Genomic DNA, 26,136 nt, shown 5'->3' with positions numbered 1-26,136 from the left:
CTATAGACTTCTAACCCACCAACTGTCGCGCTTTTGGAGGGCGGGCTAAGAACCTAAGAGGACGAATATCATTGGCCAGGGCCCACACTAAAGAAGGATGGTGACTGGTTTGCTTCAATCCTTAACCGTGAAGAAGCAGGTTGCTAGCACCCCCCCCTTTACTGCGGCGAAGTATCATTGTGACGTGATGGGCCTCGTCCAATCATTTGGTTATGGAACATTCTAAAACTTAGACAAGACGATTGTGATTGGCTGAAGGGTATAAGCCCGCCTCCTGGGTGACGTGTCTGCCTCTGGATATCAGTTGCCAGAGAAACCTGGCTTTACTATGGCTGTTGGAGGGACGGCGGTGATCACACGTCCGCTGCTGGGAAGAAGTGGATTCCCATTTCAGGTTTCAGGGTGGGGGTGGGGAGAAAGGGTTGACGATTTCCTCTTCTCGCCGTGTATATAGAAAAGATTAACTAATGGTTTCACGATAGGGCAAAGCTGAATTCAGGTTCCGACGCCAACGCCCAGCTCGGGCTGACTCCTGTTCTTTCTGTGTCTCGGTTTCCATGTTTGTGAAATGGTGATAATAAGTCTTGACCTCAGAGACGTGTACCTCAGAAGCGTGTACTGTATGTTAGAGAGTATAAGGTATTTAATAGGAAGCCTGGCTCCAAAAGATAGTAGCTATTATTGTGGAGAGAAAAATCCGTGGAGAAAAAAACATAAATTATGTAAATTCGTTCATTATAGTGCTTTTCTTGCCCATTGATTTCTTTCCTAGAAGAAATTAGACCTATAAGAGAGATATATCAGTCTTCACTGATGAAATAATGTACTATTTGGAAATTAGCTCAGAATAGCGGGGGTTGGAATTTTCCATATTGAAAAGTTTAAAAAAAAATGGGGGAGGGGGAGAAAGAGATGGAGAAGGAGAGCGAGCTGGAGATGAACCACATGCGATGAGTAGGCCTTGTTTGGATCCTGATTCGAACACACCGACATTAAAATAAAAAGCTGTTTCAAATACATCGGGAAAATTTGAAGATGGATTTGATATTTGATGTGTTTTTAAGGAATTGATGCCGATTTTTTTAGAGGTTATAATGGTATGGTGATTATGTTTTCAAATTGTCTTTTTTCTTACAGAGATATAAACGAAAATACGGATTAAATTTTTTAAATGTCAGGGATTGGCTTCAAAATACATTTATGACTAAGATTTGTTTCAAAATAATCACAGCAGTAGGGAGAAGTGGGGAGGAGTATAGATAAAACAAAATTGGCCCTAAGTTAATAATCGTTTAAGCTGAGTGATGGGCATATAAGGTTCCTTATACTATTGTCTTCCTTGATATATGTATGAAATTTTCCATAATAAAATACAGAAGGTCAGCTATTTTGTGAGCTTTAAAAAAATCGGACTTGGGGGGAGCAGTGGGTGGGGTTAGGGATGAAACAAGATGGCCTTCAGTTGGTAATTGTTGAAGCTGGATGATGGATTTGAAAGGGTTTATAATATTCCCTCTACATTTTTAACCATTTGAAATTTTCCTTAATAAAAAGTAAAAAAAAGCAAAAACAAATTACTTTCTCAAAAATCAGGATAAATGTACACTAAAGTAAATTTGAAAATGTAACCACAAGGAAAAAGAAACACTTGTACATTATTTATCAGCTGTGCTGTCCTTTGTGTGTGATAAAATGCAATGCTTGATGGAGGAGGAGAAAACCATCATCTCATATCTTTTTTATGTCCTTTCTTGTCCCCTTGTTTGACCTTCTAGGCCATTATCAGAAAAGCTAAGTTTGCTGCATAGGAAGGATCAGAAGGCCTGATCCTGATTATAAAATCTTGGGTAAGTGCCTCCCTTCTCCTGGCCTCTGTTCTCAAACAAGATAATTCCACATAACCTTCTTTACTGTCCGGGAATATTTTAAATATTAGTAAGTATCTATCAGGGAAAGCACTCCATTCTAAGAAGGGAAAGATGGAGCTGAGTCCATTGGTGCTTCCATTACATAAAGTACCTAAAAAACAGAGGGCTGTGTAATCTTATATTCCTTAATAAAAGATACTACAGTTGATCCCTAATAGTTCCATACATTTATGTATTGCTTTTCTTTGTGACATCCAGTATGCAGCATAATTTAGTAGTTAAAAACAAATACTGACATCCTGGATTTAAAACCTGGCTCTGCCACTTAACTGTATGATCTTAGGCAAGATACTGATTCACTTTATCCCTAAATTTCCTCAAAAGTAAAATAAAGGTAATAATAGTTCCTACTTCATAGGATTGTTAAGGGGATTACATATAAAGTATCAGGACAATGCTTGACACTAGTTAAGTGTTTGATTTATTAATAATTATGGTTCTATTAGTCCTTCTGGTACACTTCTAAAAGCAGTTGATACCTCTTTTTGGAATTGTAAAAAAAATAATACTGTTGGTTTCTCTCCCTGATTTTCCAGAAGCGGTAGTTACTACTAGAACTAAATTCTGAAATTATAACTTCTGATTCATCCTAACAATCCAGAAAGATATTGAGTCTAATTTCCAGAAACTATAATTTTAACCAGCAAATTATAACCATATTCAGTCTACTAACAGTTTTTATATTATTCCTCCTTTGTCTCAGATTCAAAAAAATCTGTGACACAAAGTAGTCCCAAGATCCAGGAGAGATTTGATATCAATGTAAGTGACACATATAGATGCATTAAAAGGTTTATTCCAACAAACTGTAGGAGATGTTGTTCATACTCATTTTTTACACACCCATACATAAAAATGTTAGTATTTGGAGTCTGCATTTCTGAATGACCCATCACTTACATGAAGAGAGATGAAGGAAGGTTTTCCGTCTCAACAGTTTCATGTACCTATGGAATCACTATATATTCCGTTTATATTATTTTCTGAAAGCGAGGTTGCAGAGGAGGGCACTACCTGGTGGAAAACATGCAATAGATGGGTAGACACAAAACCCCTTTACAAGACGCCATTTGAGAATGATTAAGGGATAAAGGGAGGGAGGTAGACTGTTAGGCCAATAGGAGCTCGGAGAAGGCAAGAGCCAGAGTAGCCAGAAATGGAGAAAGACTCTAGGAGAAAAAGAAACTTGACCTGGCCTTTGAGGATGGGCAAGACTTTATAAGGAGGGAGAGAAACCAATCTGAATGCTATGCCTACAAAATATACGGTACACTGTGATAATTAAAAGCCTAGCTATATGTGAAATCCATGGATAAGAATAGATCAGAAAAACATTGTGGATTAAATATGTATATTTCAATATAAATTTTTAGTCACAGAATTGATATGTGACATTCTCCTTATAATATAAAAATTTTAAATATTGCAGAGTAGATTTAGGTTTTCTTTCTCACCACCCCAATTCTCTTACTCTTCCCAGAATTAACAATTATTATCAGTTCTATTTCCTTCTAGATCTCTAAGTTATATACCTGTTTTAAAATGTGTATGGATATATATATACATATATATATATATATATATATATAAAATATTTTGTTTTACTTAAATACTATAGGTACTGTTTTGCAACTTGCTATTTTGTTATTGTTAATCCTCACCTGAGGATGTTTTCCCATTGATTTTTTAGAGAAAGTGGAAGAGAGAGGGAGAGACAGGAGAGAAACATCATGTGAGAGAGACTCATTGATTGGTTGTCTCCCTGACACACCCCAACCAGAGCTGGGGATCCAGCTTGCAAACGAGGTATGTGCCCTTGATGGGAATCGAACCGGGACCCTTCAGTCCACAGGCCGACACTCTATCCATTGAGCCAAACAGGCTAGGATGCAACTTGCTATTTTTAATCAAATTGTTTGGGGTGTCTTCATGTCCATTTATAGAATTCTATTCCTTTCATAGTGGCATTCCTTTAACTAGCATGATAGTCCATATTATGGATATAACCACCTTTTATTTTGCCAAATCGCTATTGATAGTCCTCTAGCTAAAGTCCAGTGTTTTTATACTTCAAATAATATTGCGTGGAACATCCTTGGAATTCATTTACAAATGTTACCCTAGAGCAGGGGTGGGGAACGTCCAGCTGTGTAAGGCCTGCAAAATCATTTGATCTGGCCCTGCCAAAGTAACCGCAGGACAGACTTGAAATTCAATAAATCTAGGAGCTTTTTTTTCATAGCAACAGAAGTCTATATTAAGTGAATGGTGTTATAAATATCCACATGGCCCTTAGCAGAAACAAGGTTCCCCATGCCCTTGCTCTAGGGCAACATTTATGGCTTTAAACTATGATAATTAAACCAATGTGATAACTGGTGTGAGAACAGACATATTGCTGTGACAGAATAGATATCCTAGAAACAGTGATAACTTTAAAAATTGAATCATCAGCCCGGCTGGTGTGGCTCAATGGTTGAGTGTCAACCTATGAACCAGGAGGTCACGGTTCGATTCCTTGTCAGGGCACATGCCCTGGTCTCGAGCTCGATCCCCAGTGTGGGGCATGCAGGAGGCAGCCGATCAATGGTTTTCTCTCATCATTGATGTTTCTATCCCTTTCTCCCTCTCCCTTCCTCTCTGAAATGAATAAAAATATTTTTAATTGAATAATCAAAAATTACTAGGAAGAGAGTACCTTAAAAGAGACCCATATACCTATAGGAATTTAGAATGTTATAATAGCATATCAAATCAGTGGGGAAAGGATGGACTCTAATATTGGGGAAATTTGTTATATATAAGGAAGAAACTGTAAAAAAAAACAACCAAATAATATAGGAAATTATTTTTAAACCACTCTGGGAGCATTTTTCCTAGGCATGACATAAATGCCAAAGTTCACAAATGAAAAGGTTGACACATTGACAGTTTGGACAAAATATTTCCAACATACCAAAAAAAAACTGAGTTTTTAATCATTAGGAATCAATAAAAGAAACAACCTAGTAGAAAAGGGGCCAAAATATTTACATAAGAAAAGGATATATATGAAAAATGCTCAATATCACACAAATTCAAATAAAATATCTTTTTAAATTGCCCTCCCAAAAAAACAAATTTTTCTTTAAAATCTTTATCCAGTGTTGCTGAAGGTGTGGGTGAATGAACTTTTACATTTTTGCTGGAAGTGCCAATTAAAGCAGTTCTTTACAAAGTAATTTGCCTCTTATCTCATCAAAGAAATTAGCAAATCCTTTGAACAGTTTCCACTTCTTAATGCTCTAATATATCTGTACACTGATGTCTATTATAGCATTTCTGTAATAATGAAGTATTGATATGGGACTGGTTAAAGTGTGCTGTGTATGTTAATTAATATGGAACTGGTAAATTATGCTCTGTAGAAATTATAGAATGATGTGGATATTAAAAAGCATGAACTCTAGGTATATGCAGACAGAAGAAGGTCCATGAGAAAAGATGCAGAGCAATATGTATTTTACTTTGTCAAGACCAAGTTAATGCATGATATATATATTCACTTATGTGTATAACATACACACTTAGTTTTAAAGGTATGTTATTTGTGTAAATGTGTACATAAAAAGATTTGAAAGCATGCACACATTCTGGGATTGGGAAGGGGGTGTGGTAAGGAGAATGCCTGCATCTTTAATGTATTTGGTATTTGTAGGTATATAAAGGAAAAATTACTCAATAAATGGTGCCACAAAATAAGTTAGGGAAAAGTATATAGATTTTCAGTCCATAATTTACGTAATAAATTCTGGGTAGATTAAGGAATTAAAATATAAAATCCATAAAAGGATGCCATCTTAATTTTTAAACTTAATGAAAGGAAAAACTACATATTTCATCATATAAAACTTAATCTTAACATCAGACATAAAATGTCTGAGCTATAAGTGTTGGAATCACTAATAACGGGGTCAATGGGAAAAGGGGGACATATGTAATACTTTCAATAAATATTTTTTAAAGAAAGAATGGCAAAGAGCAAGAGCCAAGATATAAATGGCCAATAGACATTTTTTAAATGTTTAGAACATCATTAATAAAGAAATGCAAACTGAAAAACCAAACCTGTTTTCTTTACCAAATTTACAAATTAAATGAGGATAGCCAAATAGCTAGCCAGTGCTATTTGACCAGAATGTGAGATGGGAAATTGGTAAAACTTTGGGGGAAAGTAATTTGGCAACATATTACCTCTTGACCCACTAAATTTGCATCTGGGAAACTTATAGGAATAATATGAAATGCTTTAATTATAGGATAAATTGAGGGGGCGGAAATTGCAAATTTTTTTAAAGGGAAGATCTGAGATTTGATATCCAGTAGGAGCTCACCTCTATTTGAATGAATATTTACACAAAAATTTAAGATAGAAAATTAAGGTAAACACACAGATATGTTTTTATAATGCCTGAGCTTGACCTATAGAAGACAAGTAAAAAAATATTTGACAACTTATCCCTAAATTGTGCCTCCATTTCCCCCATTAGTTGAATCACCTCAATTTGATTCACTATAGTATACCCACTGGGGACATAAGTGTTGCTTCAAAATAAAGCACTGTAAAGTGCCAACTTTTTAAATGAAGGATGTGCCCAGCACATCTGTCACCAGTCCATAGAGGTAGAGTGCAGTGACCTGAGTAAGGCTATCCATAAACTTCTGTGACAAGTAGGAACCAGTCAATCAAAAGGATGGTATTCCTTACCTTTGATGCCTGGCTTCTGGCTCACAGGTAATAATAATTGCTTGATCTGTAGGATACTCAGGTGAAAATAAAGGTACTGAGACAATTCTTTAGAGAGGCTGCTTTCCTGGCTTTATTCACTGGGCACAAACCTTGACTAGTGGTACAGGTATTTTCTGTGCAGTATCAGATATTTCATTCAACGTGGGACTTTATATAAATGATAGAAGCATTTGTAGAGAATGACAGAACTCACCCACTTAGAGAGCCAGGTAGAATTCTTTTTGTAGTTTTAGGCATACACACATAATCAATACCAATACGTTCAGCTATCATTATTAAGTTCCTCCTCACTAAGGAATTGCGGATGACCAATGTGGCTTCCAAAATAGTTTACTGTCCAATCTGGCTCTACTTCTGTGTGTTTTACAGTCTGGTTGGAACTGGCCCATCTTATTTTCGCTAATTTATAGATTAATTATTCCCTTGTTTATGGAAGCTCTATACTATATTAGCCCCAGGTGAGGGTTTTTAATTTCACCTACATTACTTAACCATGTCCCCGTCACAATTTTTTTTTAGAAAAATTATTTTGTAAGCATGATAGTCATGCCACACTGGTCACTGATAATTCACAGATTCCGAGAGGGTCGTTTTCTGTATTCACAGATTTTGATGCTCTCTGAGGCCCACAGTTGCCATTTAATTTCTGCTCAGAACTTTGTGTCCTTTCAGTTAGAGCAGTGGTTGGCAAACTCATTAGTCAACAAAGCGGCAAACGGCGGCTCACGAGCTGCATGTGGCTCGAGAGCCGCAGTTTGCCGACCACTGAGTTAGGGGATATCATTTGTTTAATGAAAGCACTAGCACCAGGCCTTTATTCCCAATAACTGGCTTCCCTGATTCAGGGCTGTAGCTTTCTAGCATTGCTTGCTTCTTTATTTCCCCCTCAGGGTTTCCCTGACACCTGCCCATGTTGTCTTAAGAACTGGAGGTTGGCTAGAGGGCTTTTTCTGTGGGTGAAAGTTGTACTTACCAGAGAAACCTGGTCTACCATCCCCCATTCTTTCCTAGAGGTTACCCTGACCTTAATAGTCTGGTATTTCTCCATCAAGATATTTTTCTATGCACTTATACACATTGACTTAAAACAGAAATTGGATCACACTGTATATTAGAATTGAGACTGATGCTTATTTCCCTGTGCTATCTCTTTGGGATCCTATTGTACCTATTATGCAACCTGCCTATTTACCTAATCTATAATAATAAAAGTATAATATGCTAATTAGACCAGATGTCCTTCCGGACAAAGCTGAGGCTGCAAGGGCCGAGGCGGCTGCTGGGGTGGGCAGAAGCCGAGCCCCTTGCATGAATATCGGGCATCTAGTAATATATAATTGAACATCTTTCCATGTCAGTGCATGGATCTCTGCTTAATTCATTTGAATGTTCTTCCATAGTGTGCATACATAATTTAAATTGCCATTTCCCACCCTAGCCCGTTTGGCTCTGGTCAGGGCTCGTGCAGGAGGCAATCAACCAATGTGTTTTCTCACACTGATTTTTCTTTCTGTTTTTTCCTCTCTCACTCTCTCCAAAAATCAATGGAAAAATATCCTCCGGTGAGGATTAAAAATAAATTGCCATTTCCCTATTGAAGAATAATTAGGTATTTCAGCTCTCCAATATTGAAAAACATCACTGCAATGAACATCTTTGTGTCCTTATTCACATGTGCAGGTGTTCCTGCAAGGTACTATGCTAGCTGTTTAATCACATATTTATGAAATTCTTAACATGAACCTGTGAAGGCTACAGGTAATTTGCCACATTCCATAGATGAGAAAAAGCTTACATATCTTGCCTAAGGCCTGACAACTCCTATATGGTGGAGCCTAATTAAAATAGAAGTATGTCTAACAGCAAAACTCATTTTTTTCTCTGATACCACAATTGTAAACTACGTGTTTATAATTAGATTTTTTTTCTGTGTTTCACAAAAATTCATCTTCATTGCAGATACTTGCTTTCTTTCTAGGTTGTTTTCCACCTCATCCTTCCATACCTTCTCAGAAGATCTGTAAGATTCCATCTGGGAAAGCACTAGAAGTTCTTAGAAGACCAAGAAGAAAGGATTATGTAAGTCAATGAAATTGTTATTTGTCACACCATAAGAATCTTATAACACTCTTTTTCATCTTATCTTACTAGCCCTTGCTTCTGCATTTTATACTATAGATTGTCCCTTTTCCTTATTGAAACTCAACTTCTTTGGCTTCCAAAACAACATTCTCCTAATTCCTCTATGGCTACTTTGACCACTTTGTTTCACCTGTGGTATCTCTCTCTCTACTCACTCCTTAAATATTCTTTCCTATTTGTGTTTTTTTTTTTCTCCGAGAATCCCATACTTGGTTCAGTTTTTCTTCCTCTCCTCTCCATGAATGATTTCGTTGATTCTCATAATTTCTGCTACCATCTGTGTAGTGATTATGTTCAGGTCTCCATTTTTGGCTCTGGCCTCTCACCTGAGCTTTAAAGTCATATGTTTACTGCACACCTCACACTTAATAGATCCAATAATTAACTTCTTTCTTCTCTAATCCATGTTCTCCTCTGGATGCGGTCTCATTTGGTGATAATACTAATGACCTAATTACCCATTCTCAGTACCTGGAGTCATCACTGACTTCCCCCTCACCAATTTATCATCTCTTCCAACAGGCTATCATGAAAGTGTATCATGCACCATTTGTTTGCTCCCAAAATAGTCTATTTATAGCTATTATTGTACTAACCTTGTTATTTTTAATTTATTTTTTAATTATAGTGATTAGACATGTATATACCTCATGATGTGATCACCATGATAAGTCTACTACCCATCTGACACCATACATAGTTATTGACTATATTCCCTATTAACTGGTAGTTTGTACTTCTTGATCCACTTCACCTTTCTCACCCATTTTCCCACCCCCTCCCATCTGACAGCCATCAGTTTGTTCTCTGCATCTATGAGTTTCTTCCTGTTTCGTTCGTGGATTTTGTTTTTTAGATTCCACATATGAGTGAAATCATATGATATTTGTCTTTCTCTGAGTTATTTTACTTAGCATAATAACCTCTAGGTCCATCCATGCTGTTGCAAATGGTAAGATTTCATTCCTTTTTATGGCTGAATAAAGATGTGGTATATATATACATCTTTATCCATTTGTTTATCAATGGACACCTAGGTTGCTTCCATATCTTAGCTATTATAAATAATGCCACAATGAGCATAGAAATACATTTATCTTTTCAAATTAGTGTTTTCAATTTCTTCAGATTAATACCCATCAGTGAAGTTACTGGGTTACATGGTAGTTCTGTTTTTAACTTTTTGAGGGATCTTTATACTGTTTTCATAGTGGCTGCACCAGTATGCAATCCCACCACTGTCCTTGTTTTACAATTATCACTTTAAATATTTGAATCGCTAGCACATAGCATAGTACCTGTTCTGAAACAGATATGCAGTAATGTATGCTGACTGAATAGATGAATGAATGGATGAATTACCTATTTCCTATTGTTGTATTGCTGATTCCAAAGTAACCATTAAAAGTCAGTGCTTTTATTAATTCATTAATTACCCAGGTTTAAAATTGCAGAGGCACTTTTGACTCCTCCCACTCCTTCATTTACCAAATTCTGTATTCAGTTTCTCTTGACTCATCATTCTAGTTCAGGCGTACCTGGACTTCTACAGAAACCTATACTGTTACTCATTTTGCCTCCAGTTAAGTACATCTTTCTTATTTCTTTCATGTTGTCATTCTTGCTGTTGAATTTCAATTCCACTGCCTTTTGTAGTTTCTTCCCCACTTAATTTATTTTCTTCTCCAAAATTATATTCCTGTCTTTTGGGTGATGTAAAAAAAAAAGAATTTATGGGCAGGTCTGATGAGGTAGTGGGCGGTAATGAGGATAAAGGGAGGGGGGTAGTAAGACACTTAGAAATGGTTCTGAAATAGGACTTGAAATTCAAATTCCAAGAGAGTAGCATGTACTGGGCTTTAATGGGCCTTTGTGAAGCATAGTGTGTTAAAGGTCACTATAGAAAACAACCAAGTAAAATACTTTATATATTACAGTGGTTGAAATAAAAACAGGGTTGAATGAGTTCCAGAAAGCAGGGTTCTCAAACTCGTGGACAACAATCTGCAGAAGAAGACAACTTCAAAAAACCAACTAGAAGCAATATGCAGAGAAGTAAGATGAGAGGGGCCTCATCAGGAAAGAAGACAACTGGTCCACAGCAGAAGAATCTGGAACCAGCCCTCCCGGGCAGGTGGGGGGGTCGCTCTGCAGAGAATCCCCCTTCTGGATCTGTGAGGAAGACCAGAAAGAACAAGCAGAAGACTCCTGGAAACGGGGATGGTGGCAGTACCAGCGAAGCCCCTCAGCCACCTCGGAAGAAAAGAGCCCGGGCTGACCCCACTGTTGAAAGCGAGGATGCATTTAAGAATAGAATGGAAGTTAAAGTGAAGATTCCTGAAGAATTAAAACCATGGCTTGTTGAGGACTGGGACTTAGTTACCAGGCAGAAGCAGCTGTTTCAACTCCCTGCTAAGAAAAATGTAGATGCCATACTAGAAGAGTATGCAAGCTGCAAGAAATCACAGGGAAATGTCGACAATAAGGAATACGCAGTGAATGAAGTTGTTGCAGGAATAAAAGAATACTTCAATGTGATGTTGGGCACTCAGCTGCTCTACAAATTTGAGAGGCCCCAGTATGCTGAAATCCTCTTGGCTCACCCTGATGCGCCCATGTCCCAGGTTTATGGAGCACCACACCTACTGAGATTATTCGTAAGAATCGGAGCAATGCTGGCATATACACCCCTTGATGAGAAGAGCCTTGCATTATTGTTGGGCTATTTGCATGATTTCCTAAAATATCTGGCAAAGAATGCTGCGTCTCTGTTTACTGCCAGTGATTACAAAGTAGCTTCGGCTGAGTACCACCGCAAAGCCCTGTGAGGGTCTACTGACCACTCACTATTATGTCTGGTATCTGTAAACACTCTTTTTGTTCTTAGTCTTTTTCTTGTATAATTGATGTCCTTTAAAATTGTTAATGTATAACAGGGCTTATATTTCAGTTTTTCTGTTTTGTTTTAAACAGAAAATTAAAGGAGGAGTACAAGCTCCTTTTCTCATTTCAAAGTTGCTACCAGTGTATGCAGTAATTAGACAAAAAAAGAAACATTCAGTAGAACATTTTCTTGCATAGTTGACAACATTGCTTGAATGCTGGTGGTTCTATCCCTTTGACACTACACAATTTTCTAATTATGTGTTAATGCTACGTGATAAAAATGCCCTGATTCCTAGTGCCAAAGGTTCAACTTAATGTATATACCTGAAAACCCATGCATTTGTGCTCTTTTTTTAATGGTGCTTGAAGTAAAACAGCCCATCCTCTGCAAGTCCATCTATGTTGTTCCTTAGGCATTCTATCTTTGCTCAAATTGTTGAAGGATGGTGGTTTGTCTCATGGTTTTTGTATTTGAGTCTAATGCACGTTCTAACATGATAGAGGCAATGCATTATTGTGTAGCCACGGTTTTCTGGAGAAGTTGATATTTTAGGAACTGTATTTCAGATCTTAAATAAAATTTGTTTCTAAATTTCAAAGCAAGTAATTTTGCATTGTGCCTTTAATATTACTAAAGCTGACTCGTCAGCAGGCCCAGGAAAGACCTGGGTGGTGTCAGTATTCTGACTCCTGGTGAATTCCTTTTTCTGTTGGGTGTGGCAGCCTGGAGTGTGCCCTGTCAAGCCAGTTGCCCCTCCACTTCCTCTCAGTGTGGCTTCTTAAGGTGGGATCACTTTATACTGCTGCTTGGAAGAGCCATCTTTGGTCTCTGCTTCTTGCCCCTATAAGTTGGGCTGGGTTTAATAGGATATTTTGTGGGTATTATAACAGTCCCTTAAACTTACGCTTTGTTCTTTCCCATAAGAGGAAGCATGGGCAGCCCCCTCAGTATTACCTCTATCAGAGATACTTGAAGATTTTGGGGCAAGGATAACAAGCAGCTTCCCCTTGTTTCAGCATTAATGTCATATTTCCTGTTTTTATAATCCCTTGGACACAGCATTGGGAATCCTAGAGTAGGGGATCTGTGGAGGAGAGGGGTGGATGTTGGATGCCTATGCTTATGAGTCTACCTTATATGGAAATTTATAGTAAGAACAAATATGGAAGTAAGAATCACATATATTCCTACTGGATCAGTTCAGGGTCCCAGCAGGAAATAAGTGGGACTCAAAATGGATGATATAAGGGGCTTACTAATGAATTTTTCCCAAGCTGTCAGCAGAAGAGTAGGAGGATCATGGTCTGCTAGGACTGCCACATTAAAGCCCCACAGACTGGGTGGCTTAATCAACAGGAATTTATTTTCTCACAGTTCTGGAGGCTAGAAGTCAGATCAAGGTGTCAGCAGTGTGGTTTCTTCTGAGTCCTCTCTCCTTGGCTTATACAAGGCCACCTCCCTGTGACTTCACATGGTCTTTCCTCTGTGCCTCTCTGTCCTAATCTTTTCTTATACGGAACCCAGTCATTGGATTAGGGCCCACCCTGAGGACCTCCTTTGAACTTGATTCCCTCTGTAAAGACTATCTTCAAATACAGTCACATTCTGAGGTACTGGGAAGGTTAGGACTTGTACATACGAATTTAGTGGTGACACAATTCAGCTTGTAATATGGTGTTACTACCTCTAGGAAAAGAAGAGGTAAAGAAAGTGGGAGCAGTGAGGGCTTACTGGAATGGTAGACAGCTGTATGGTATGGGCTACTTAACAGCAGCTGTGATCATACGGATGTAGTCAGCTTACAGGGACCTTAAAGAGAATCAAAGGAAGAATCCAGGATTGGGGGGTATACTTGACCTCACTCTTCCCTCCTTTCTATCTCCTACTGGGTATTTCCCTTTGGCCAAACTAAAAGCCAAAGGGCCAGGAAGACCTTTGATGTAGTTTACATAGACACTGAGCAGGGAGGAAAAGTAGATCAGGGAGACAAATGAGAGGTTTCTAGCACACATATTCCTGAAATATATTCTTAGAATTGTCCTCTGTGGGACCTAGGGCTTGCAACTACTTGAGTTCTTAAGAACTCATCAATTCAGAGGACAGTTGTAAAATAGCTTGTGATACTCATGAAACACTCTATAAGGGTTTGTTTCCTTTGTTACTAAAACTTTGAATAGGAGGTCTAGCAAACAATTGGATCTTAGCTCGCATATTAGAAATACCACATTTTAAAACTACCTTTAAGTGAGCATAAAATGACCTTGAGATATAACCATAGCATGTTGGTGGGTTACCCAATTAAGTTATTATTGGGGATCCTCATCTCCATTAGCTATACAAACATCCTATGGTGTTAGCTAGCACCAGATCGCAAGTGGATTCCCACTGTCATCAGATGTCTCCACACTAGTTAGGGACGAGACGCTCATTTAAAGTATCTAGCTCCCTTGTCCCTCCTGCCTCTATCCAATCCTCTGAGTAGGGGAATATTTGGCAAGACTAGGTGCCCAGCTTACCTGAGCCTACCACAGAGTTTCCCTTGGGTCCTGACATGGAAGAAATAATCATATCTCTGCTACTGGAAGGACCTGCAAACCCTGACCTCTCCTCTTAATGCTCTCAAATGCCCTCCATTCCCATCCAGGGACATCTGGCTTGATTTCATCAAGGAATATAATCCTTTTCAAAATGTAAAAGCCACTAGCTTCCAGCAGCTTCTACTTCCAGTTCTGCTACAAACCTCCCTCTCCTGGATCTCTGCAGGACAGGGAAGAGAGAAAACATAAGAATACATTACACATGTTAGCATCTCAATGACTGATAATTCAGTATTTTCCAGTTAAGTTCATAAGTGGTTTCTTTTTATTTTAGCTGATTTCTTCTTTTAGTTCCTTTTTTAAAAAATGCCTTAGAATATTCAAGAGAAACCTAAATTACTTTATTAGGATCTAAATCAGGCCATCCTATTGATAAAAGAAAGCAATTATAATGTGTTCCCAAACTATTACCTAAATATCTGTTGATTTAGCCCTGGCTGGTTTGGCTCAGTGGATAGAGCGTCTGCCTGCAGACATGGGTCCCAAGTTCGATTATGATCAAGGGCACATGCCTGTGTTGCGAGCTCGATCCCCAGTAGGGGGCATGCAGGAGGCAGCCGGACAATGATCCTCATCATTGATGTTTCTATCTACCTCTCTCCCTTCCTCTCTGAAATCAATAAAAATGTTTATTTTTTAAATATATGTTGATTTAGCAAGATTCTCGATTCTGAAACTACACAGGTGATATAGTTTCATCTAACCATCTAGATGCCTAAATGGCTTCCCTTCTAAAAATAAAGGGTGGTTTTAAAGTATTGTATATTTTCCCCCATGAGGTTCAGCACACAGCTGACAAGGTGGGTCCACAATAAACAGCTGTAATAATTATTATTTTCATCAATATAATTATCAACATAAATAAGCCCATTTTCCATTCAGGGGAATGTGGATTGGTGCAGAAGCATGTGAAATAACTCTCATGACACCATGAAACACCCAAAAAGTAAAGAAGGTGGCCATTAATTATAAGGCTTGTCTTGCCTAAGACAAAATTCGGGCACAGAATAAATGTTCAAAAAAGTATAATTCTCTCTTCCTTCCCAAAAAGAAAGGGTGAAAAATGCATGCCTAGTGAGAACCACCTGAAGTCCACACACTCTTAAGGTCTTTAAAGATACCATTAAAAATTAAAGAGCTTTTTCTCTTCTCTTTTTTCTTCTTTTTTTCCTAATTCATTATGAAGGTAACACTTAGCTGAGCTTTCTCTACAATCAAATGAACAGTGAACTATAATAATGGTTAACAGTTTGCTTGCTTATAGAAATGCCAATTATCAGAAGTTGTGTACATTTTTAAAATTTCAAAATGTAGTAGTTTGTATAAGAAAGAGAAGCTGCCCTGGCTGGTTTAGATCGATGGATAGAGCGTGGCCTGTGGACCGAAGGGTCCCGGGTTCGATTCTGGCCAAGGGCACATGCCTGGGTTGTGGGCTCGATCTCCAGTAGGGGCTGTGCAGGAGGCAGCCAATCGATGATTCTCTCTCCCTCTCCCTTTCTCTCTAAAATCAATAAAATATATTTTTTTTAAAAAAGAAAGAGAAGCTGGAGATAGTCACAATTTTGTTTAAAATATAAAAAATATACTATTTAATAAATTCTTATGATAAGCACTAAAAGATTAAAAATAGGATATATAAATTCCTAAATACCAACGAAAACTCCATTGGCCAAACAAAAGCAGGAAAGACGAGGAGGAAAAGGACACAAAGAAAAAACACATGGTAAATAGAAAACACAAAGGAGGAAGGTAGAAATATATCTACAGTATGTCAGTAGTCATAATGTACATACATTAAAATCATATTTAAAGGAAAACCTCAGATGGGATTTTTTCAAAGCACAGAATCCAGTTTCATGCTTTTTCTCAGAGATGCTCTAAAATTATCCATAAAAGTTCAAAATAATGGAATGGAAAAATATATAATGTATATTTTATATTTAATATACTGTATAGGCAAATAGTACTAAGCAAATGAAAGTTGGTGTAGCAAAATTAAAGCAAAAACATTAGTAGTGCCCTGACAGGTTTGGCTCAGTGGATAGAGCGTCGGCCTGCGGACTGAAGGGCCCCGGGTTCGATTCCAGTCAAGGGCATGTACCTTGGTTGCGGGCACATCCCCAGTGGGGGGTGTGTAGGAGGCAGCTGATGGATGTTTCTCTCTCATTGATGTTTCTAACTCTCTATCCCCCTCCCTTCCTCTCTGTAAAAAATCAATAAAATATATTTAAAAAATAAACATTAGTAGTATTCACCCTCAGGACATGACATATCTCCTGTGCCTCTGGGCCTGGGCTGATGCAGACATCACAAGCACTATGCCAGGCACACACACAGCTAAAGTCACCAGAGAACCAACCAAACAGGCTGGGACACATTCAAGGCCCTTCTGGGAGTCTGGGCAAGGTGGGTAAGGGAGTGATGGGTGTGGTCTTGCCGGAGGTGGGGGCACTTCACTGTACTCTAAGGAAGGGCCAGCCCCTTCTGCTTCAGCTTCAAGTTACCTGGTCAGGCTCAGGTCAGACATCATCTTGCTCAAAGATGATGCCAACGAATGTTCGCAGTTAGAAATCCTGGGGGCTTTATCTCTTCCCCTACAAAGTTCTCCAAAAAAGAAACAGAGAAGGAGGGAAAGGCAAAGTGCTCTGCCTTCAGATGGGGCCAGTCATCGTCCTCCAGGTTAGTACTAGTATGTCCAGGACTGCCTGGCCATCAGCCTAGGAGGGTCTGGTGCCTGCTGCAGGCTGGAGCAGAGAAGCCAAAGCCAGACAACCTGGAGATGAGTGTGGTTGGGGTGAGTCCTTCTAATCCTCAGAGCACCAGGGGGATGGATTCATCCTGTCTGTAAAACTGCCACAGTGAGCCCCTGGACCCTCATCTCACTCCATCCGGAATCCAGCCCCACCAGCATCCACCAGGCAGCCATAACCTTGACGACTGCTCTGGAGACACAAAGATCCCCAAGATAGTTTCACAGAGAAAACAAGCGAAGGGCACATTCAATCTTGCTTTGCTTCATAGATACCTAATTTTCTTGTATTACTCTTGTCACTTTTTAATTTTTAGTTTTAGTACTTTAGAAAGGCATTCCCCTTGAATTTTTATGCATATTTTTCTTAGAGCTTCTTTTTTCTCACTCTATAGTATACACTCCCTCTGAGCACACAGAAAACTATACTTACTTCCTAGGCCAGTGGTCGGCAAACTCATTAGTCAACAGAGAGGCAAACCATGGCTCACGAGCCTCAGTTTGCCAACCACTGTCCTAGGCCAATAGCCACCCCCAATCCTTGCTGTTAGGTGAGGCCATGTAATCAGTTTGGGCCAATCAGCTGTGCACAGCAGTGATTTATATGTTACTTCTGACTAAAGTTACAAGAGTGAGATTTCCAGGACACCCTCCCCTTGCCAGTGACCAACGATGTTCTGGTTGTGAAACCTCTGTCAGCCAGTATCCCTGACAGACTATGGGAAGCAGGGCCCCCTCACTCCTGACCTTCTCAACACATGTTGGCCATTTATTGTGATAGAAATACACCTCCTCTGTGTTAATCCACTGAGGTTTAGAAGTTGTTACCTCAGCACAGGATTAGCCTAACCCAGTGGTCGGCAAACTGCGGCTCGAAAGCCACATGCAGCTCTTTGGCCCCTTGAGTGTGGCTCTTCCACAAAATACCACGTGCGGGCGCGCACATACAGTGAAATTGAAACTTTGTGGCCCATGCACAGAAGTCGGTTTTGGGTTCTCAAAAGAAATTTCAATTGTACTGTTGATATTTGGCTCTGTTGACTAATGAGTTTTCCGACCACTGGCCTAACCTGACAAACTCAGTGGTGGCTCTCAAAGTTTAGAATGTAATAGAGTCACCTGAGAAACTTGTTAAAATGTATATTATATGATGAAAATGTATTGGGGGACAGGCAGGGATTAGTGATGATGTGAGAACTATTCAATTATCAGCTCATTGATATATCCTTTAGAATATTTTATTTTTTCACTATTAACCTTATAATAATATTTGTTTCACAGATACAGATATTCTATTTGGAAAAATGAGACGGCACAAGAAAATAGGAAAAATAAAAATCCAGAACTCTGACACACAGAGATATCTTGTTAACCTTCTGGTGTGTTATGTCAGAAATTTTCTTGTGGAAAAAGACCTCCTTTTTCCTACAGGAGAGGAATGGAAAAAAGAATCCATAGTACTACTTTTGTGAACTTCCTGTACACACGCACACAAATGGCAGGACAAGAGTGCAGGAAATGCACACACACAGGGAAGGGTGGCTATAGGGAATGCACACAGCAGGGCAAGAGTAGAAAATGCATAACTATGGCAGGATGAGTGTGGAAAATGCACACAACCATGGCAGGGTGATAATGCAAGGAACGCACACACAAATGGCAGGAGAAAGAGAGTGTGGGGAATGAACAAACACAAGGCAGGAATAAACATATGGCAGGGTGAAAGTGTAGGGAATGCACACACACAGCAGGGCGAGAGTCTGGGGAAGGCACAGAAACACACACAAAAGGGGGGAAATGTGAGGAATGAACACACAGCAGGATTAGTGTGTGGGGAGTGCACACACACAGATTGGTGAGAGTTTAATACTCATACACAGAAGGAGGAGAGAGTATAGGAAATTCACACTCATGGCAGGGTGAGAGTGTGGGGAATACACACACACGCACATGGCAGGACAAGAGTGTGGAGAATACATACACACATGATGAAAGTGTATGTAATACACATAGAAGGACCAGAGAGTGACGAATGCACACACATGGAAAGGCGAGAGTGTAAGGAATACATACAAGCTGCAGGATGAGAGTGTTGGGAATGCACACTTATGGCAGGGAAAATGGTTTAGAAAGTACACTAACAAACACGGCATGTCGAGTTGTAAGGAATGTGCGCACACACACACACAGCATGGCGAGATTATGGGGAATGCACACACACGCAAAAGGCAGGGCAAGGGAGTGGGGAATGCACACATAAGCGCACAGCAGGGCAGAGTTGAGAAATGCACACGCAGCAGGGTGAGTGTAGGAAATGTACACACCCACACAGCAGGTCAATAGCGTGGCACTGTACACACAACACACACAGCAGGGCGAGAGAGGGGGGGGAATGCACTCCCGGGAAGGATTCCCATCCACTCCCACCCCTGGGAGCTGCAGGCACTAGCTACTCCCACCCCCGTTGGCGGAATCCCTGGTGCTTACCTCTCTTCCTCCATCTTTCTCCCTCGGACACGCCCACATCCTCCGCAACAGGAAGCTGGCGCGCACGCAGGCCCCAGCATTCCCTATTGGTCACCATTTTGTGAATCAAAATGGATAATGGATAGAGGGCGTGGCTGTGTTGCGGGTCGCTCGCCTACCCCCTTTTCCACTCCGGTACTTTGTTGGTGGCTCCCACCTTCACATCCAATTTCTGGAAGCCTCCTGTTTCTCTGGGCCTGAGGCCAGCCTACTCTCCTTGCAATAGTGAACTCGTACCGCCGGGCCCTCTGGACCCCTCCCCAAAATGGACCAGAGCAGGGGCAGGAAAGGGAGGTAGTCAGTGTAGTGCTGGACCCGCTTAGCTGTTGGCCTTCACATTCGGATATCCTCTGCTCCTTCAGACCTCCTCCGATCCCGGGCAAGCAGTAGTCCTCCTCTTAGTCTGGTGTCCAGAAGCGTGCCCGCCTGCATCCAAGGTGTAATAAGATGATGCCCGGGTGGGAAAGGACTCAAGCTATACAGTGACTTTAATTCACATCAGCCCTTTGTCCAGCGAGGCCCATGTTAACAGTGAGCTTGCATCCCAAATTAACCCAACAGCACTACCACAGGAGCCGGGTGATCTCTCCTGGCCCAGCCTCCGCCCTATCTTTTCATTCTTTGCCAGAAACACGAAAACTGTATCATCTCCCTGGAATTTCTATTTGCCTTGATCAGATTATCAGAGAGGATCAGCACACCACCACCACCACCACCACCACGACCACCACCTTGGGATCAATCCACCATGTCTCCTTTTTTTAACTCCTGCTCCCTAAACTCTCCATCCACCTCCCCTCCCCCAAGACCCAAAGGTCTACCATTTTTCTTGCAGTCCTGTCCAAACACTGAAATAGGGCTCAGGAAATGAGGCTCAGAGTGAGAGTGAAAGATTTTTTAAAAAATATATTTTATTGATTTTTTACAGAGAGGAAGGGAGAGGGAGAGAGAGTTTGAAACATCAATGAGAGAGAAACATCAATCAGCTGCCTCCTGCACACCCCCTACCCGGGATGTGCCCGAAACCAAGGTACATGCCCTTGACCAAAATCGAACCTGGGACCCTTGAGTCTGCAGGCCGATGCTCTATCCACTGAGCCAAACCAGTTAGGGCGAGAGTGAAAGATTTTTACTAGTTCTTTTTAATATTTGTCAGTTCCATTCCTTATGGTTATTATTATCATTAGTTATTACTATCAGCCTGTTAGGTTTGATCAAGCAATTGAATTGATACCCCTCACCCAGGAACTGGCTTTCCAGGTCATTTCACTATGGATATTCCCTTTGCTGAGACGACATTTCACTTGCGGTGACCACATTCCATTATCTTCCCTCCGGGTATGCATAAAAAAGTCTCCGCCCAGGAAAAAAGGCCACCAAAAGTCCTTTAAAAGCCACTGACTCCCCTTGTTGTAATGTACCCCACGAGTAAATTCTCAAGATGCAAGACCAAATTAATGAGTCATTTAATCAATAAAGCTGGCGACTGAGAGGGAGTTATGGCTCCAAATCTCACAGTCCCGAAATGGTGGCAACATCAGGCTTATATAGGCAAATATCACAAAGGTATCGATTATATCTTTAGGTTTGGAATGAGGAACCTGGTTTGCAAAAAGCAGTTACAGAAGCTAAATTGAGCAAGTTAGTTATCTCCAAAGATTAATTATAGTTTCAGGTCTTGGGACCACTGAGTCAACAGTCAACGGAAACACATTATCTGGAGCCACTGAGGCAATTTAGAGTAATTGTGATGTCCTGGTCTCCAGGTGCAGAGGAATGTGTTTCGAAAGACCAATAAGATCACAATCATTGGGATATTCAAACCACAATCAATGGAGTATTGAATCGAATGGGATAACTTATATAAGTTCAGAAAATCAAAATAACTTTTCTATTATTTTAGCAAGCAAATAAGTACAGAAGCCAGAACATCAAGGTTAAAAATTAAACAGCAGTTTTTACCCAAGATGATTGCTACCATGCTTCACCCTCACTGGGTGCTAGAGCCATCCAGGCTCAGCCATCTGGTGTGCAGTGTGTGGATGATTGGATAAATTCATAATCCCTCACCACTCTGGCATTTCTCATTCGGCAACCCTCCATCCCACACCGACCAATCTTCTCTAGGTGAGTGACTTTCCACAAATTCCTCATCTGGAGTCTTCTGCCCCCCCTCTCTCACTGACTTTTAGAAAGTCTCTTTCTAGCGGTAGGCCAGAAGACTCCTCAGCCGTTTGGCTTTGGATCCTTCTGGATTGGGGCCACCCAGTCCAGAGAGTCACCCGTTACTTCTCATGGTGACTTGTTTAGCAGCAGGGACACCTGCCCTAAACAGTCACCTTTGGATTTGTGATCTATCACTCACCCTTCCTCTTTCGTGGGCCATGCTAACACTCCCTCTGCACACTCATGGGGGAGATCATGCTCAACCACCTCACTTTATTTTGTAACACTGTTTGGCCACAACCTAAACTAGATAATAAGTCTCAATGGCCTGAAAACGGCACTTTCAATTTTAACACACTGAACAATTTAGTTAATTGTTGTCACGGCAATGGAAAATGGTCAGAGATTCCCTACATCCAGGTCTTTTTCACCCTTCAGTCCCAATCCTCTCTCTTGGTCCTGCTCTAGCCATCAGATCTTTCTCCTTCACACAAAACATCATACCCCTAACACTTCTGATTCTGAATCTACTCTTGACCCAGCAGACCACCAAACCTATACCCCCTTATACATCCCCTCCCTCACCTGCAGTAGATTCCCAAAACCCAGACCTCTTAACCAGCAACCACCTTCTCCCCAATTCCTGAGAGCCCAAATCCTGAGAATATGAGCTCCAAAACAGCCCTTTTCCACCTAACACTCACTCGCAAGCTACCCAAAAACACCTTCCTCAACAGCCACTTCTGTTCCCTCCCCATTCTACCCCTGAGGGAGGCAGCAGGAACTGAGGGCATAGTCTGAGTCCACGTCCCATTCTCTATGTCCAGCCTCACATAGATTGAGAGGCATCTCAGGTCTTTTTCCACGGACCCAACCACCTTTACTAAGGAATTTGAGTGCCTGGCCCAGTCTTATGTCCTGATTTGGCATGACATCTATGTCCTCCTGTCCTCCTCTACAGAAATTTACCACCTTAGACCCCACCACCCCAGAGGGAACCCTTCTTCTGAACACCCATTTTATATCCCAATCAGCCCCTGACACACACCATAAACTTCGAAAAATAGACACAGGTCCACAAACCCCTCAAAAAGACCTCGTTAACCTGACCTTTAAAGTTTTTAATAATAGAGACGAGGAGACCCAAATCCAAAAACAAAGGCAAGATCAGGCCAAGGCTAAAGCCCAAAGGCCTTCCAGCTCCTAGCCACCACTCTCATGAACCCCAAACGAAGTGCCTGTCCTCCAACCAAGGGTAAGTCAGGGCCTAAGCCTCCTCCAGGCCAATGCTTCAAATGCAGCAAGGAAAGACACTGAGCCAAGTCCTGCTCAAACCCGAGACCTCCTGCCTGGACCCTGCCCAAGGTGTGGAAATCAGACTGTAGTCTGGCCCCTCCAGTTCAGGCCTCAGCCAGTCCAGCATGGCCGCCCTCTGGATCCAGTTTGGAGCTCCCAGACCTCCTGGGACTGGCCACCCAAGAAGTTGCAGGCCCTAACAGGGCCCCACAGCCTTACATCACCAGGACAGAGACTAGGGTAATGACTGTGGTGGCATGTAAGCCGATCTCCTTTTTAATTGACACTGGGACCACTTATTCTGCCCTCTCAGAATGCGCTGGGACCCTTGTCCCCTCCTCAGTCTCTATTATTGAGGTTGCTGGATTAGTCTCACAGCCATTAGCCACTTCACCTCTACACTGCATCTTACTAAATTCCCCCATTCACTCTTTGCTCATTCTACCTCGGTGCCTGGCTGGGGCTACCATGCATTCCCTCAATAAAACCCAGCTGTCCCAAACCACAGTTACCTACCTCAGTTTCACTCTCTCACCCCACAAGGCCAAGCCATTCCTTGGACTGTAAACGCCTTATCTCCTTATCTCCTCTATGACTGTCCCCTCCTCTGAACAAGAAATTTTCCCCTTTCTCAGGCTCACTAGGTACTCTCACCTCCAGTTTCACAACTTTAGTCTTCTTGCAAAGCTCCTCTATGACATGACATGGTGAAGGGACCCCTCACTGAGCCTTTAGATCTGAAGGCCAACATTCTCACCCCCCTTAATGTTCTGAAAACTGCTCTGACCTCAGCACCTTCTCACACCCCACCCCACCCCACCTTTCCCAAAGAACAACTTTCTTTACTGCACGTGCTTACTTAACAGTCCGCTATTATCAAAAACTGAGCTCATTATCTCCCAAACCTTAGCATGTTATCTCTAAGGAAAAATCCAGCAGTTTTGAATCCAAGTGGCTAGAGGTCTAGGAACAGTCTGCAGGGCCTGCTCCCTCCTCCCCCTGCCTTTTCTCCAGCCTCATATGCCTATACATAATTTTCCGAAGTCTTTATTAACTTAAAGATTTTGGAGCATTGCTGGGTTAAATGATAAACATCTAAATATTTTAAAATAGCATACAATACTGAAACATTGATTGCTAAACACATTTTAATTCACCTGCTCTTAGTTTTTATCATAGAAGGTCTCTTGTACTTTGTTGAATGTATATTTTCTTGAAACTAAGAGTGTGCTTAAAGTGTGTTGATAAATGTCAATCTAAGAAATGCTGGCTGTTTACTTTTTGGTTGTCATTGAAAAATTAAGGTTTCTAAGAGTGAAGAATTCTAATACATTTTTTTTAAAAGAAAGAAAAGGTCTGTACAAGTTGCTGAAGGTATGACAGAAAGAAAGAATATTAGAGTAGAAATACTTAATGGAAGGTCTGAGGCATGGTTATGCATTTTTGAAGGACATAGAAAGAAGGTTTGAAGGCTAATTTGAAAGTGTGAAATTTATGAAGGTTGCGTATGTGATGAGAAGGAAAAGAGAAATATTGAAAGAAAGAAGTTCTAAAGTTAACTATTTACAAGAATTGTAAAAGGGCCATTTTACTCTGAGCAAGAAAGTGAGGTTTCGGTCGCCAAGCCTGTCAGGACAAGGTTGCTGGATACTTCTTAAGCTAAACCAGAATATTCAGCAGCAGAATTTTAAGACAGGAGTGTACATAATGCCTCAGACCCCCACTCAGCCTACTCTTCAGATTGGCTGGGGGAGGGGAGGGCATCTGTACTTCATGGGTCAAATGTATGTTTGCTTACTTTGCTTTTCAATAAAGGAACATACTTTAATTACTTAATAAGTTAGCTTTTCACAATATAATCAAGGTCTCATATAAACTCATTCATATGAGAAGCCAATATTTTATGAGCAACTGGTTCTAGTAAAGTCCAAAGTAAAATTTGCATATATATGCTAATGAGCACTAGCCAAAAAGAATGCTGTTTAGAAGTAAATTTAAGCTTAAAAAGAAGAAATTTAAAAATCTCTTCCACTACTATTTATTGAGTAAACTAAAAGTTATTATTCAAGCATTAAATCTCACCATTAATGAGACACCATAAGTAAAAAGAAAGTTACTTTTACTTGAGATATATGCATTGCAGCATTAGCCATGATATCTCTCTCCTTTCTGTTTTTCTGGAAGGCAACCAAGTTGGTTGCTCTGTTTGAAAGAATGTAAAAGTAAGTTAAGGTCCAAAAGTAAAAACAGTAAGGATTAAGGTTCAGTAAAAATAAGAAGTTAAGCTAGTGAATGGGGAATTATAACCTCAGGAAATTTAAAGTACTAAATTTGGCTGGTCTGAGTGCAGTGGTGTCTTACAACTAATTGATCACAGCCCGTCTAGTCTGTCTTACTTCTTATCCAACCATCCAGGTGCCTGGCCTCAACTGCTCCTTTCCTTCCCTTTCTCTTTTCCCTTGGATAACAGCCCATTCTAGCATTCCCTCCCACTTTCACTGCAATACAATCTCAACCACGCATCTGTCACTCCTTATTGGTAGCGCCATGGTGACTACCCTCTCAGCTTGGAGCATGGAACCAGGAAAGGGAATCTCATTCCCTTTAGTCCACCTCTTCTCCTTACATCTTTCAGCTTGTCTCCATGATCATAAATTTTTCTTCCTCTGTGGGAAAAACACATACATTTGTCTCCCTACCAGCTGGACAGGAACCTGTACTCTCATCTCTCACCCAGTGTAGATGTAGCCCACAATAATCAGTCTTTACCTGTCCCCGTAACCCATCATATCTGACACAAAAGAAAAGTCCTTTCTCCTAATAACCCTGGGCATCACAGCAGGGGTTGGAACAGCCATAGGGAGCTTAACCACTGCTCTACCTATTTTGAAACCCTGTCTCAGGACCTACAAGAAAGCTCTGGATGCCCAGCAAGGGGCAAAACTGGGCAAACAAGAACCTCACCCCCAGGGTAACCTATTCTCCCCTTTCATATCACTACTCAGGCAATTGAGACCCCTAATCTTTCCCCCTCTAAAGATAACATCTAGGCCTCA

The 26,136-nt window shown here is 40.7% G+C and overlaps 1 protein-coding gene across 1 annotated transcript; it reads left to right on the top strand.

The window, feature by feature from the left end:
• The first annotated feature begins 282 nt into the window (after positions 1-282).
• Positions 283-12,348, top strand: MORF4L2 (mortality factor 4 like 2). The gene is made up of 4 exons (XM_080652797.1): positions 283-394; positions 1,776-1,847; positions 8,696-8,796; positions 10,797-12,348. The coding sequence occupies exon 4, from the start codon at positions 10,821-10,823 to the stop codon at positions 11,685-11,687; it is 867 nt and encodes a 288-aa protein (XP_080508923.1). The 5' UTR covers positions 283-394; positions 1,776-1,847; positions 8,696-8,796; positions 10,797-10,820; the 3' UTR covers positions 11,688-12,348.
• Positions 12,349-26,136: the final 13,788 nt, after the last annotated feature.

The sequence above is a fragment of the Plecotus auritus genome (genome assembly GCF_963455305.1).
Source record: "Plecotus auritus genome assembly, chromosome: X".
In the NCBI taxonomy this organism is placed as follows: Eukaryota; Metazoa; Chordata; class Mammalia; order Chiroptera; family Vespertilionidae; genus Plecotus; species Plecotus auritus.
Note: the sequence above shows the minus strand (reverse complement) of the source record. Positions and strands in the feature narration are given on the sequence as shown.

Coding starts and splice junctions, on each gene's coding strand:
- MORF4L2 (XM_080652797.1), top strand. CDS start 10,821: ATGAGTTCCAGAAAGCAGGGTTCTCAAACTCGTGGACAACAATCTGCA.